Consider the following 14,650-nt stretch of genomic DNA (forward strand, 5'->3'; position numbering starts at 1 on the left):
TGTGGTGTGTCTATTAATCTTTAACCCGGACAGGATCCGGGCTACTGAACGCATAAAAGGACATGTAATTCGTTCACAAGATTTTAATAATTTTCCCAAGTTATAAAAGAGTTTGTGCCTCGTGCATTCAAATCAATTTTAATAAACATTTTCAAATGTGTCAGTTGAACGTATTTACCAGTGTAAACTGACGTATTTTCCCCAAAAGATTAAGTGCAGGTACTACACGCAATTTGGCTGGTAATAGCTTCCTAGCATCACGAATAGTCTCGCAAGCTTGATGCTGTATCTGATTGAACAATATTTTATTATTATTTTTGATCCCCTGTGGAAACAATTCGACTTCTGTAATACACTTGATATTACATTCAAAAGGTTGAATTATATTTATCTTTATGCTTCCGCTATGCATTCATATAATTGTGTGGTTTGACTATATTATTGCCAACTACGTCACGGTAATCCCCCACCGGGCCCACCGGTGATACACGTGGAAATCGGGGTGTGACAAAAATTGTTCTGATAAGAAGGATTTCAAGTGGACTGATGAGGCCGAAGAAGCCTTCAACCAGATGAAACAACATCTCGCTTCCTTGCCAGACATTGCAGCTCCTAAAACGGGGGAATTAATTTCAGTCTATCTATCAATTGCTGAAGAGGCCATAAGTGCAGTCCTCACCATCGAACGGGACACAGCTCAGGTACCCGTTTATTTCTTCAGCAAAACTTTAAAATTGGCTGAAACCAAATATCCTCCCCTTGAAAAGCTTGCCCTAGCCCTAGTTCAAACAGCTAGAAGGCTTCGGAGGTATTTACAAGCACATCCTATACAAGTGGTCACTGACCCACCCATTAAGAATGTGCTTGAAAAACCAGAGAATTTGGGAAGGTTAGCAAAATGGGCAGTGGAACTAGGTAAACATAACATCACCTACGTCCCACGAAAAGCTATCAAAGCCCAAGTCTTGGCTGATTTCATTGTGGAAATCCCGAACCAAATAATCACTAAAGTGAACACTGCCACTGCTGAACCCTCCAACCTTGAAGCCTGAAAGCTTTTTACCGATGGAGCTTCAAGCGTTGAAGGGTCAGGGGCTGGGCTAATTTTGATCAACCCAGAAGGGTTGGAATTTACATATGCTCTTCGTTTTGATTTTCAAACCACCAATAACGAGGCTGAATATGAGGCACTGATCGCCGGTTTAAGGCTGGCCAAAGAGATGAAGGTCCAATAGCTTGAAGTGTTCACAGATTCATTACTAGTCTCAAGCCAAGTAAACGATAGCTATGTTGCCAAAGAACCCAACATGAAAAGATATAAGGAAAAATCCAAGGAGTTGATGAATACCTTCCAAATATGCTGCATCAAACAAATTCCCAGATCCAAAAACAAAAAGGCTGATGCCTTAAGTAAGCTAGCATCTCTCACCTTTGCCCACCTCACTAAGAAGGTGTTGGTAGAAGTGCCGAAGGCTCCGTCGATTGATGAATTGGAAGTTCAAGACGTAGTCACTGAGGAAGATCCAAACTGGATGACTCCCATAAAAAAGTTCCTTAAAAATGGTGAACTACCCAAGGATGGAGTAGAAGCTGAAAGGGTTAAAATCAAAGCAAGGCAATATGTACTGCAAGGAGAAACCCTTTACAAAAAGGGTTACCTTGCCCCCTTGCTAAGATGTGTTGGTCCTGAGCAAAGTAAGTATTTGATCAAAGAGATTCACGAAGGCATATGTGGAGCTCATTTTGGATCTAGGTCGGTGGTTGCAAAACTCATGAACCTTGGATATTTCTGGCCCTCAATGCATCGTGACACCACTGAGCAATTGAAGAAATGTGATGCTTGCCAGATTCATGCACCAATCCAAAAAATCCCAAGCATAATCTTGTCCCAATAACCTTGGCATGGCCATTCCATAAATGGGGAATGGACATTGTTGGACCATTCCCTCCAAGCAAAGGAGGAGTAAAATTCTTGCTGGTGGTAATAGATTATTTCACCAAGTGGCCCGAGGTTAAACCACTCGCAAAGATCACGGGCAAACAGGTCATTGACTTCGTTTGGGAAAACATTTGCCGTTATGGATTGCCGGGAGTGATGGTAACCGACAACGGGAAGCAATTTGCTGAGAAGCCTTTCAGCGTTTGGTGCAAAGAGTACAGAATTAACCAGGTTTTCAGCTCAGTCGCTTACCCGCAATCAAATGGCCAGGTGGAAAGGGCAAATCGAAGCATAGTGGAAGGAATCAAGACAAGATTAGGAAGATACGAAAGTAACTGGCTTGAAGAATTGCCTAGTGTTCTATAGGCAATTAGAACAACCGAAAAAACAAGCCACAAGAAAACACCTTATAGCTTGGTATTTGGATCCGAGGCTGTAATCCCTGCTGAAATAGGAGTTGTAACCCAACGAATTGTCAACATGGATCCCGAAACAAACCAAAAAGAGACCATGTTGAATTTACAACTCCTAGAGGAAGCCCGAGATCAAGCCGCAATCCAAGAAGCCAAATACAAGCAACGAATGGAAGCCTATTAAACAAGAAAGTCAAGAACGAACGTTTCAAGCCAGGGGACCTGGTCCTCAGAAACAATGAAGCTAGCAAAAAAGAAAGTCAAGGAAAGCTTGGCCCGAAATGGGAGGGTCCATATACCATCCTTGAAGCTCACAAGGGGGGCTCCTATAAGCTAGCAGATTTAGAAGGCAAAAGGCTTCCAAGGCATTGGAATGGCAAAACCCTGAGAAGATTCCATGTCTAGACAGGAAAGTTTGGTTTGTATCAAAATGTATTTCGAACAACACTATAAATACCTTTTGTAAAAAGCAAGTATTGCTTGAATGAATGAAGTTGTTTTATCAAACTTGTCTTTCTATCCTAAGATTAGGTTGAGAACCTAGCAAAAAACTCCATGGCAAGGGCCATGTAAGGGGATGAGCTCCCATGCCACATCACTCAATAGGTTCAAGGGTTGAACGAACCTATATAAGGGGTGAGTTCCTAAATCAATACAACCCCATGAGACTTATTAAGCCAAAGCAAAATTGTCTCATAGACAGGTCTGAACAACCTACACCAAATGTTCCTTAAGCCTTAGAAATATAACCAACAAACAGGCTTACGAAGTCAAATAAATCACAAAGAAATAATAAAAAGGATAGGTGCTATGTCTTCTTGTTAAAAAACACTAAGGCTAAGTGTCTGCAGCACTGAACACTTTAAGGCGTAAAAAACATAAAGGCAACACAAACTCGACAAAGATAAAGTTACAAGAAAGCAAAAGTAATCCAAAGGATGACAACTTGAACAAAGAAGTTAAAGATACAAGCCAAATCAAATAACAAAACTAAGAAGCCTTCAAGGCTTCAAGCCACCTTCATGGCAACTCGAAACCCCAAAGGCTCCAACCTACCTACGAATAGCCAAAAAGCTTGAAAGGTTAAAGCTAACCAAGCTGCCTAAAACAAAACAGGCACAAGTATAAAAACATAAAAATAGTTAAACATAATATTACAGCAAAAGAAAGCCCCAAAAGACTTTCAGCAAATCACAAAGCAAGTCCTACTGACTTGCAAGGTCAGATATTGTTTAAAAGGCCATACAGGCCTAAAAGCACAAACACATAACAGGAACCTTAAGGGTTCCTGCAGAACCTAATATTGTTCAAAGTTAATATTACAAACCACAAATTGTTTTGCTAAGAAAGCTACGAATAACCATTAAACAAGGGCAGAAGGCTTGGAGACCCCGGAACCTTCAGCTTTGGCCTTCTTTGCCTTCTTGGACTTCTTAGCCTTTGCACCACCTACTGCTGAAGCCTCCAAGCTTGCATCATTCGAAACATCCGGTACACTTGAAAGAGTGTCATCACTATCTCCTGAATAGGACCTTTTCTTCGAAAGTGAACCCAAGACTTCCACACAAACTTTTTCATTAAGGCCTTCCGGTTTCAAGTCCTGTAAAACAGAAAGAGGCTTACCAAAACAAGAAGAAACCTTATGAACATAAGGATAGGTCAGCCTCTCCATCTGTTCAACCGAGCCTTTAAAAACATCAGAAGCTTCAGGACGAAACAAAGGAGACTTTTCCAGAGGATGCCCAACTTCATGCAACTTATAACCAGCAATGAGGCCTTGGTGTTTCCCAAATTGAGCAACTTCGTGTAAACCTCACCAAGAGCAGAGTTAAATTCAGCGGAATGAAGCAGATAAGTAACAACTTGTTGAAAGCCCTGCTCAATCAACTACTGACTATCACTAGTAGCCCGGGAAACCAAAGCCTTCAAGCTTTCCTTCTCCTCATCAAAGGCTTTCTGAGCAACAGACAAAGCCTCCTTGCCTGCCTTTAGCTTCAACCGATCAGCCTCAAAACTCTTCTTAAAATCACTCATCTCAATTTTATGTTGCTTCGACAAATCTTCAACCTTTTTTGACCAAGCTTCCTCCTTTTCAGGAAAACCACTTATCTCCTTCTTCATTGCGGCCATCGAGGATTTCATTTTGTCTTTCTTCTTAGAAAACTCTTCATACTCTTGCATCCTCTGGCGAAAACGGGCAATGCCCTGAGGAAGCATGGCAGCAAGATTACAAGTGCTTAGAATCATACGAGACAACATCACATCATCATCCATTTTGGAGATAGTATTATGAACCGAAGGAGGAGCAATATGACTCAAGGCATCTTCACAAACAACAGCATCCTTAAAACTGTCATCAATCTTCACCGACCAACCTGGCACATAAACCGCATCTGGATCCAACCCTTCAGCATCCATGCTCGAATAACCCTGAACAGGAGTAGCAACAACCTTTTTGGCTGAAGCCTTTTTGCCATGAACAACTAGCTTCTTCTCCTTTTCAGAACCCACTTCAACACCTCGATCCCCAGAAACTTTGATATCATCACTCAACTCCACCGGTTCAGTAGAGGTGGATTGAGGAACACCTTTTAAACGACGAGTAGATCGCCGGATTGAAGTCTTGGGGGCAAGAGGCTTAGAAAAACCTTTCACGTTGGAAACACCGACATATCCAGTACCCTCAAACCTTTGTTCAGTACCTTTAACCACAACATTCTCATCAGGGATAACGGGAACATCTTCAAATACCACATCAGAAGTGTCGTCACTCTTAATGAAATCCAAGGCGGACATAACTGCAAACAACAAACAGACAGAACATAAGACATACATTAAGAAAAACACAAGAAAAGTGGAGAAGAAAATGCATACCCATGCCATTCCTCATCAGAACCGGATCCCGATTAGCTTTTTCCCATGACTTACTAACCCCTAACAAGACTAGCAAATGCTCAGGAAAGGGACGAACCCTTGAAGGGCATTCCCGGATGGCTTTCAGAAAAGCATCATTCAAATCAGATTCAAGGGGTTCCGGTTCATTGAGAACAGCATCCGGGTGCCTTCACACCATCTTGAAAGGGACAATAGAGTCAGAAACCCAGCAAAAACGGTCCTTCCAGATACCAAGGGTGGTAACCATGGAAGAAATAAGGCAAACATCGACCTTAGACGTTTCAAAGGTGAACCAGTCACCGTTCTTGGCTAACCGAAAAAATCGGCGAAAAAGCAAAAGCGAAGGATCATAACCAAGAGCACGACACAAAACCTCGAAATGTAAAACCCTAGCCATACCCTTTGGATGAATCTGACCAAAGGAGACTCGATAATACTCCAATAAGTTCAATACAAACATGGAAAACGGATGACGAAGGTTCGAAAACTCGAAGTGACGGCAATAAAGAGCAATAAAACCAATCAGACATTTGTCAATTGAAACATCGCACGCAGGAGCAGTAGGTTTAAATTTAGTCCCAATACCATATTCCATACAAAACAACTCTACTTCTTCCTGGGTTAATAGAGAAAAGGATCTCGACAAATCCTTACGAGCACCCATTTTTTGAAAAAATACAAAATAAGTAAGAAGAAAAGGAAGAAGCAGGAACTAACCTTGAAGTAAAGAAACAAAACTGCAGAGAGAAACTTGAAGGGATAATGTGAAGAATGAATGACTAATCTCTATAATAAAAATTAAAATAGGGTCATAATGGTAAACAGTTAAAGACTGCAAAACCGCTGCCCTATGAACTGCTACACATCAATCAAATCAGTTGTCAGTTTTTAAAATTCAAAAAATAACTGACTCCAACCTTTCAAGCCTTCAAGCTTTGAACACCTTGAAACCTTTTGTTAATAAAAACACATGTACAAAAGTCAGAAGTCTTTGAGCTCACCTCCCAAACACCCCTGACTTGGGGGGCTGATGACGGGGGTAGCCCAAAACAATATAAAAGGACTAAAATGCGTGAGTGTTCAAAGGGTTAAAGGGTTCGAAGGTCAAACAGTCGTAGAGGTGAAGTAAAGTAGTGTGAAAACAGTAGCCAGTCACATCCAGGGATTGCTTCACCAACCACAGCCGCAAAAGCAACGCAGGTCAGCAGAGCACATGCTATTATCCAGGGGTCAAAAGGCTTCAACCCCCGAAAGGGCAAGCCCCTCGCTGCAAGCTAGGTCACTAGTCAAATGAATGCCTCTTTGGGAGATGTCTTCTCCTATATAATTGACACTTCATTTACTGAGTTGGGACATTCCGGACCAGACCTGTTTCCTTAAAACTCTGGTCATTCACATCGTGTACTTGCTTCATGCAAGTTGCTCCCTTTCACATCCAACTCACACATATTCTATTTGTTTCTTCATCCGGATCTGAACACACTTCAGAGAAGGATCCTCAGCAAACAACAAAAATAAATTAGTGAACCTCCTTCCACGTCTTGCAAACGTGGGGGGACCCCACGACATGCGTTAGGCAAGGTTAAACCCTTTAACCCTTTTGCCTAACCATCCCCGCTACTACATTTGGTCTATTATTTGTTGCTTCAACAAACGTATTGGTGTCAACGATACTAGTTTTGGTTAACAAACATGATTGTCACAAAAAAAAACCCTATTAATATCAAATCTACCAACATGCCGGTTTACGAACCAACCATGGTTTTAAGTTTTAACCACGTTAAGTCAAGTTCATAACACCCCGGGTCTATGAAATCAAAGTTGATCCCAATGTAATTGGTTGGCACCAACTCGATCACCCAAAGTAAGTGTATGTTGGTTCATACGCTGATCACGACAAAAGTGGTTTTTGATAAGTTTTTATCACTAGCTAAAGGAGAATCATGGGAAAACAATCAAAATCACCATTGGAGATACAAAGAAACATAAACTTAATTGACAAGGCCTTTCTTCTAATTAGATTGTTTTTAGTGTCTTTTTACATGGATCTCTAGAAAATCATGACAAGAATGCAGGCTAATCCATTTGTGATCATAATATAGTGCAGTGTTTAATTTCACTACATGTATTTATTCTAATGCAAAACATTATCCATTAATAGTTGGTATGTTGGGTCTTACTTTTTGTTAAATAAACAAGGAAGCTTCTATAACAGCCATAAACCCTATACATCATGTAACTAACTATTGATGCACCGCCTGTGTGTTGCGGGACGGTAGACCGAATATTTCTTAATTAACTAAAAAAAACATTATCATAGTTTTGCTAGAAAAAAACTAAAAGGATGGTAAAACCGTAATTTTGAGCTCGGGGCAAAATTGTAATTTGTCACGACTAATGAGCGAGTGTTAGGCAACTCTTTGACATGAAAATAAATTTAAATCGAGTCAACCAATTAAAACAAAACAATTCTATAATTTTACTAAAAAAACTAAAACGATAGCAATACTGTAATTTTGAACTGAAGGCAAAATTGTATTTTTGACTGGGGTAAAATCGTAATTTGTCAAAATCTAAAGCGACGGCAATACTGTAATTTTGAATCAGGGACACAATCAAAATTTTGAATAGGGGCAAATTTGTAACTTTAAACTAGGGGTAAGATCGTAACATACCAGGGCAAATGGGGGGAGTGTCATGCAACAACCTAGCACTCTTTCCCCACACACCTTTAAAAAAATTAAAATGATGGTAATACTGTAATTTTTAATTGGGGTGCAAAATTGTAACTTTAGGCTGGGGTAAAATCGTAATTTGCCAAAAACTAAATCGATAGCAATATTGTAATTTTCAACCGGGTCAAAATCGTAACTTTGAACAGGGTCAAATTTGTAATTTTAAATTGTAGGTAAAATCGTAAATACCCGGACTAATAGAGGAGTACCAGACAGCTGCCTGACAATATTCTCCCACGTTAGTAATGCATTGGCTAGCCGTCCATCTAGCCAATAAAAAAAGGGGAACTATTCCCCTTCTTTCTAAATGTAAATGTAAATGTAAATACAGGAAATACGCGTAATGGATTTTTTATTGTGGGTGATTTTATGGTAGAGTTGCGCAAAGTCCAATCCAGACCGACCGACCGACCAGACCTGTGGCCCAAGATGGTCCATTAGCGGGCCCAAGTTTCTTTAGATTGTCAAATGAATCTAAACCCTAATTGATTGAAGAATCTCAAGCTCATATGATTATTACGCTACTTTAGTTTCATAATTTCATTTTGTCATTTTGTGTTACAAAACCATAACCGAAAACGAAAATTGCAGCCAAAATCCATGTGTATACAAATCCATGTTTGTAGATATCATTTCACTCATTATTACAACCTAACATTGCGCACAACATGTAGCAACCCCATAAACTAAATGATAAAAGATGGTTCTAGTCGTGGGGTCTATATTTTTGCAAATCAGTGGCGGACCCAAGCATTATTTGTTGGAGTTGCGGATGAGAGGTTCAATCATATTTTCAAAGGTGCGGTCGGGTTTTTTTACCTAAATAATGCACTAATTTTTTTTCAAGGGATGTGTCCGCCCGCCCGCCCATCAAGACACACAGGTCCGCCCCTGTTGCAAGTAATCGGTCTCAGTCCCGTTTATCGATCTGGTCCTTGACCCGTTAACCACCCTAGGATCAATTAAGAGTTGGTATTTCTATATTTGATCTAGACTTGCTATTTGGAATCTCTTGTTTGCACTTCCGTTACAAAATTCGATTAATTGAGTTAATAAAAGTTCTGAATTATAAAATTTGAGCTAACAAATTTTTAAATAATATTCCTATGTTACAATAATTGAAGTTTACAATGTATGGTGTTTACATCGAGTATCCTAACTTTTTTTCTAGATAACATTCCTATTTTTACAATAATTGAAGATTTATAGTGAATGTAATCGGATAAGTTTGAATCAAAATTGATATACTTTTATCTAATTTCATGACTTGAATCCTATTAAGCTTCTATTTAAAAATTATTTAACGAATGAACTTTATGAATTTTTAAAGTTTTCATGATCAACAACATAAGAGTAAATTACAAAAATCGTCCTTTATGTATGTCGTTTGTTATAAACTGTGTCCTTTATCTTTAAAAATTACAAAAAACGTACTTGATGTTTACAAACCATTGCAAGTTATGTCCTTTAGCTCTAACTCAGTTATTTTTTATGGATAAATCTGACCTAGTGGTCCCCACATAAGGGTATTTTGGTCATTTCACTTTAATTAATAAAATAAAGAATTTTGTTTATATTAAACAAATACATACATTCTCTTTATCTCTACACTCCTTCTCACTCTAACCACCCACCACCACAACCACCCCACCACCACCCACCTGCCGCCGCCACCACCACCTCCCGTCACCATCCACCACCACCTCACCCACTGCCTGAGAAACTCTCCTTCCACTTCCTTCTTCTTTTCTCTCTCTCGAGATGGATGCAACAGCATGGGACTTCGTTAAATCACACATAAATTCATCAGTAAACAATAAAATTAGTTCCAAAAATAGACACAATCACATAAAAATCATCACAAAACAGTGAAATTAACTCCAAAAGCAGACTCAATCACATAAAAAGCATCACTAAACAGTGAAATTAGCTTCAAAAATAGACTCTAATCACATAAAATCATTAACAAACAGTGAAATTGGCTCCAAATCAGACTCAATCAGTTCAGTTCACAACAGACCAGACTCAATCAGTTCAATTCCAACAACCGACAATGACGGCCCCACCACCATCATCGCCGCCGACGACCACCACAACCACAACCAACATCGTTCGTATTTATTGCTCTGTTTCATATATATGTTGATTTAAATCCCCTTGTCTCTTCTTTATTTTCCACAGTTCCAATTAATTCTCACTTTCTTTTTCGATCCCCACTTGTTGTCAACGTCTCCAACTATGATTCCTTTTCAATTTGTATCTTGTACACCAATTCCCTATTTTTGCATTACATACTAGACTTTCAACCAGCCCAAATGATCCATAAAATTAGCCCACATAACATGAGCCTTTTTATTTTGTGTTGGTCTATGTTGCTGAACATCCCGAAGGCATTAGGGTTTCAAGTTGCAGGTGGTGGTTGTAGACGGTAGGTAGTTGGGGTTTCGAATGGGTTTGGAAGGGAAAGTGAAAGGGAAAGGGAAAGGGTGGTGGTTCTGGAGATCTTGAAGGGAAGGAGGTGGTGGCGGTCGGCGGCAGGTGGGTGGTAAGTTATGGTGGCGGCAATGGAAGTATTCTTAGCCGACTATGAAGTTACACGCTGTTCCCGAGTTTCATTAAATGAGAGAAAAGAAAAGATTTGGAAGGAAATAATCTTTTTAGTTGTGTTTCAGAGTTTCATTAAAGCAGAGAAAGAAGAGAAAATGAGAGGTTTTTTGTCTAAATTTAATCTTTCCAATTTAGAAAGAAACGGAGAGAAAGAAAAGAAAATGAGAGAATCATTTCTTTTCCCCCCTTAACTTAACTCGGGAATATAGCGTTAGAGAGTGAGAGAGAGAAAGATAATCATAGCTGAAAGAGAGAGAGTGGGTGATCTGAATTATTTATTTTAGTATTTAAGGTAAAGATGACCAAAATACCCTTATGTGGGGACCACTAGATCAGATTTAACCATAAAAAATAATTGAGTTAGGAATAAAGGATATAACTTGTAAGGGTTTGTAAACATCGAGTATGTTTTTTGTAATTTTTGAAGATAAAAGACACAGTTTGCAATAAGCGATATATATAAAGGACGATTTTTGTAATTTACTCACAACATAATAATATAAAACTATATATTTAAATATTTGATAATATACCATAAATTAATGGTGTCGTTACAAACCAAACAAATTTATTGTTACAAAAAACATTTAAACAAGAAACAAACATGACTTAAAAGAGTATTCAATGTATGAATTTGAAAGAACTTGATATGATGTTTGTCAAGCAAAACAAAGCATCACAACATCAAAGATATAGACCACCACAAAAGCAACCAATAGTTCTATCCTGAGGTAAGATCTCGTGGATGCAAGTATACCTTAAGACCATTCTTCATAAACAACGTCAAAGACATCTTTTGTTCCACCCGGTGACCAGGAACCAATGACAGCCGGTAACGGAGGAGCACGGCGGAGACCACCGATTTCATCTGTAAGTATGCCAAATCTTTGCCCAAGCATGTTCGTGGTCCAGCGTTAAACGCCACGAACTTGTATCCATCATTCGGTGGTTCAAACTGGTCTCCAGTGGCCGACAACCATCTCTCCGGTTTGAACTCCAAGCAATCGTCGCCCCACACACTCTTCATCCGCCCAACGGAGTATATCGAGTATGTCACCGTTGAACCTGCTGGAACCCTAGTTCCGTCTGGTAAAATATCATCGTTGATAACGTACTTGAAATCCTCTGGCACGGACGGGTACAAACGGAGAGTCTCCGCCAAGGCTGCCTTCAGGTACACCAACCTGTCGGCTTCCTCGAATATCAGAGGATCCGAAATCCAAGATTTCGGATCACTGCCACGTGTGTCTTTTAAAACCGTGGTCAACTCATAGATGATCTTAGATTCCACTGATTGGTTGTTCATAACCAACCAGAAAAACCAACTGAGCGCGACAGATGACGTGTCGCGCCCAGCTAAAACAAAATTTAATGCAATACGTTTTAAAACGTGGTTAGGGAATAAATTCCCTTCCACATCACGTTTTTTAATAAACCTCGACAGAAGATCATCTGACGGGTTTAATTTCCGCGCAGTTAACGCCTCGGTCATGTAAGCTTCAACAACTTGAAGGCTTTTTTGAAGTCTTATTTCTGCCCCTATCCCAAAAAGTTTCTTTAACCGCCATAAAAACCCAGGGTACAACAGCCGTTGCAGTGTGGCCTCCGTGGCAGAGTCAAAGGCCGTCGCAAACGGATTATCCGACAACTCCATAGACAACGTTTCCGGGTCTTTCCCGAACGTCAAACCGCATATGTTATCAAACGTTAACCGGAGCAAAAGATCTTGCAAATCGACCGGAAAATGTTCATTCGAAGCTCTCTCCAAAATGACCCATAACCTTGTCTTAATGGTCCGGCTAACCCACCGAGCCATGGCTTGTCGAAGCGTCCGCGTTGTGAACTCTAAAGCCGCGGTTTTCCGTTGTATCAACCATGTTTCTCCATCACTGTTAAATATCCCTTGACCTAACAGATCATGAAACGCCGTTTGCCACGTGGGTCCTTTCGGGTAGTTATAAAACCGGGTCCGAAGTATGTGTTCAATGTTTTTAGGGTTGCATGTAACGGTATAAAACCCTTGTTTACGTGCAAAAAATGGTAATGCAATGGTAGTGGTCTGGTAAGTCCCGTTACGACCCGCGGAACGTAGGTTTCCCGCGATCCAGTCGTGGATCCGAGCTCGGTTTAGGAAGAGAACCGGAAGACTACCGAAGAGAGGGTAGACTTTTGGGCCGGAAAGACGACGTGAGAGGTGGTGAAACCACAGGAAATAGGCAGACGTGGTGGCTACCACCATGAATATGATAATGAGGTCAGTTTCCATATGTGGGTTTGGGTGATTTTTTGTTGTTGATGAAAGTAGTGCAGAAAGTAGGGTTTATATTTGAAGAGTGAAGAGCATGAGTGGTGTAATAGAAAAGTTATTTGATGTTAGGAGAGAGTTGTTTGGAAAATATTGTTTTTGGATTTGAATTTATGTGAGGATCTTTGGTTGATAGGAACTTGTAGTTTGATTTCTTTCATTTATTTGTTTAATTGAAATACGTTGTTGATGAATTGTAGATAGTTAATAAACAACGCTTTGTTATTCGTTAGAAATATGTAAATATTTGCTAGAGTAATTGTTCACTTTAATACTTTTGCTCAAAACCTTTAAAAATAGCCATTTAGTTTGTTATGGTTTTCTATTTTGCTCCCTGCGGGAGCAAAATGAAAAAACAGACAATTTGGATGGACTTAGAGACGGGGAACAAAATGGAAAAACCATAGCAAACTATTGAAGGAAAATGACTATTTTTAAAGGTTTTAGGCAAAACCGTTAAAGTGACCAAACCACAGAGAGCAAAACGAAAGTTTACTCTATTTGCTATTTTTTTTAACCGTACGTAATACACAAATAGTTATTTATTCGTTTAAGCCAACTTCAAATAAATATTCTAAGTTAACAAGTTTATGTTTAAAGTTAGAAAAAGATCAATAAAAAAAGTGGCGGAGCTACAAATTTTTTCTTATGTTATCATTTTTTATGAATACCTCGGTTTATAGTAACCTGGAGTCAAACTTTTTGGATCGGTTTGGATCTAGTCAGGTCGAATTACATAATAAAAGCAAATATCACAGTAAAAGTACAATATCATTGAATAAAAACATATAAAAAATATAAAGTCATTTGAAATATATAAAAAAATCATTTTATAGTTGCTATGTACACATTTTCATATTTAAAAATGATTCATAATGTTTTCAATGACAACTTTTAGAAATTAAAAAAAAAAGAAAAGAAAAACCCTCATTTTCATTATAACAAGTACAAGCATCATTCAAATGATCATCAAACATCTGGTATTTAGGTAAAACAATTGAAACAAGACCAACTAGCAGTATACCCGTCCGCTGGGACGGGTTCATAAAATTTACAACATTCAAATTATGTGTACATTGAAAATCGCGATAACGTCTTATCCAAGCTGCGATTAATAGACACGGAAGGTGGTTAATTCCCGTACATGTTAACTTAAATATTGTTTTTTAGCGGGAGCAATTTAACATCTTTGCTTCGCTGTAAATAATCCGCTAAAGAAAATCAAACAATAATGAAATAGCTACAAACATATAATAACATATTTGAATTACAAATGCATGAAATAAGACAATCTAACAATAGAAATTGTACCTGTTGGTGTGCAACGTGTACCCTTTATGCTTCCAATTAAGTTTTGTGGATGATCGAATCTTCAACCATTGAATGCGATAAACACGTATTTTGTGCGGAATCCACGTACGTGTTTAGATTGAACACAAAGATGTAATTAAAAGTTGTTTTCTATTGCTGATATAACAGTTTACAACCACGAAAACAAACGAGCAGAGCTTCGCCTCTATCATGCTCAAAGTTACCAATGAACAAGACCTAACACTAGTACTTATAGGCACAGCCCATTCGGACCAAGCTATCTACGGATGGCCTCCATCCGGACGGATGGGCTTCCATCCGGACGGATGGATGGACTTCTAAGCAAATGAAAGCTACGAATGAACTGATATCTCATTCGTCCGAATGAACTCTGTGCCCATTCATCCGAATGGACATTAACACATATTAACTTCATGTTTTGCTT

The 14,650-nt window shown here is 39.1% G+C and overlaps 2 protein-coding genes across 2 annotated transcripts; one reads left to right on the plus strand and one right to left on the minus strand.

Annotated features, from left to right (window-relative positions):
• Positions 1–1,307: 1,307 nt before the first annotated feature.
• LOC110876458 lies at positions 1,308–2,305 on the plus strand. The gene is made up of 2 exons (XM_022124631.1): positions 1,308–1,695; positions 1,989–2,305. The coding sequence occupies exons 1-2, from the start codon at positions 1,308–1,310 to the stop codon at positions 2,303–2,305; spliced, it is 705 nt and encodes a 234-aa protein (XP_021980323.1).
• Positions 2,306–11,084: 8,779 nt separating this feature from the next.
• LOC110878899 (cytochrome P450 86A1) lies at positions 11,085–12,939 on the minus strand. Its single transcript, XM_022127288.2, has one exon. It carries the CDS (start codon positions 12,853–12,855, stop codon positions 11,311–11,313), a length of 1,545 nt encoding a protein of 514 aa, XP_021982980.1. The 5' UTR covers positions 12,856–12,939; the 3' UTR covers positions 11,085–11,310.
• Positions 12,940–14,650: the final 1,711 nt, after the last annotated feature.

Source organism: Helianthus annuus, chromosome 6 (genome assembly GCF_002127325.2).
Source record: "Helianthus annuus cultivar XRQ/B chromosome 6, HanXRQr2.0-SUNRISE, whole genome shotgun sequence".
NCBI lineage: Eukaryota > Viridiplantae > Streptophyta > Magnoliopsida > Asterales > Asteraceae > Helianthus > Helianthus annuus.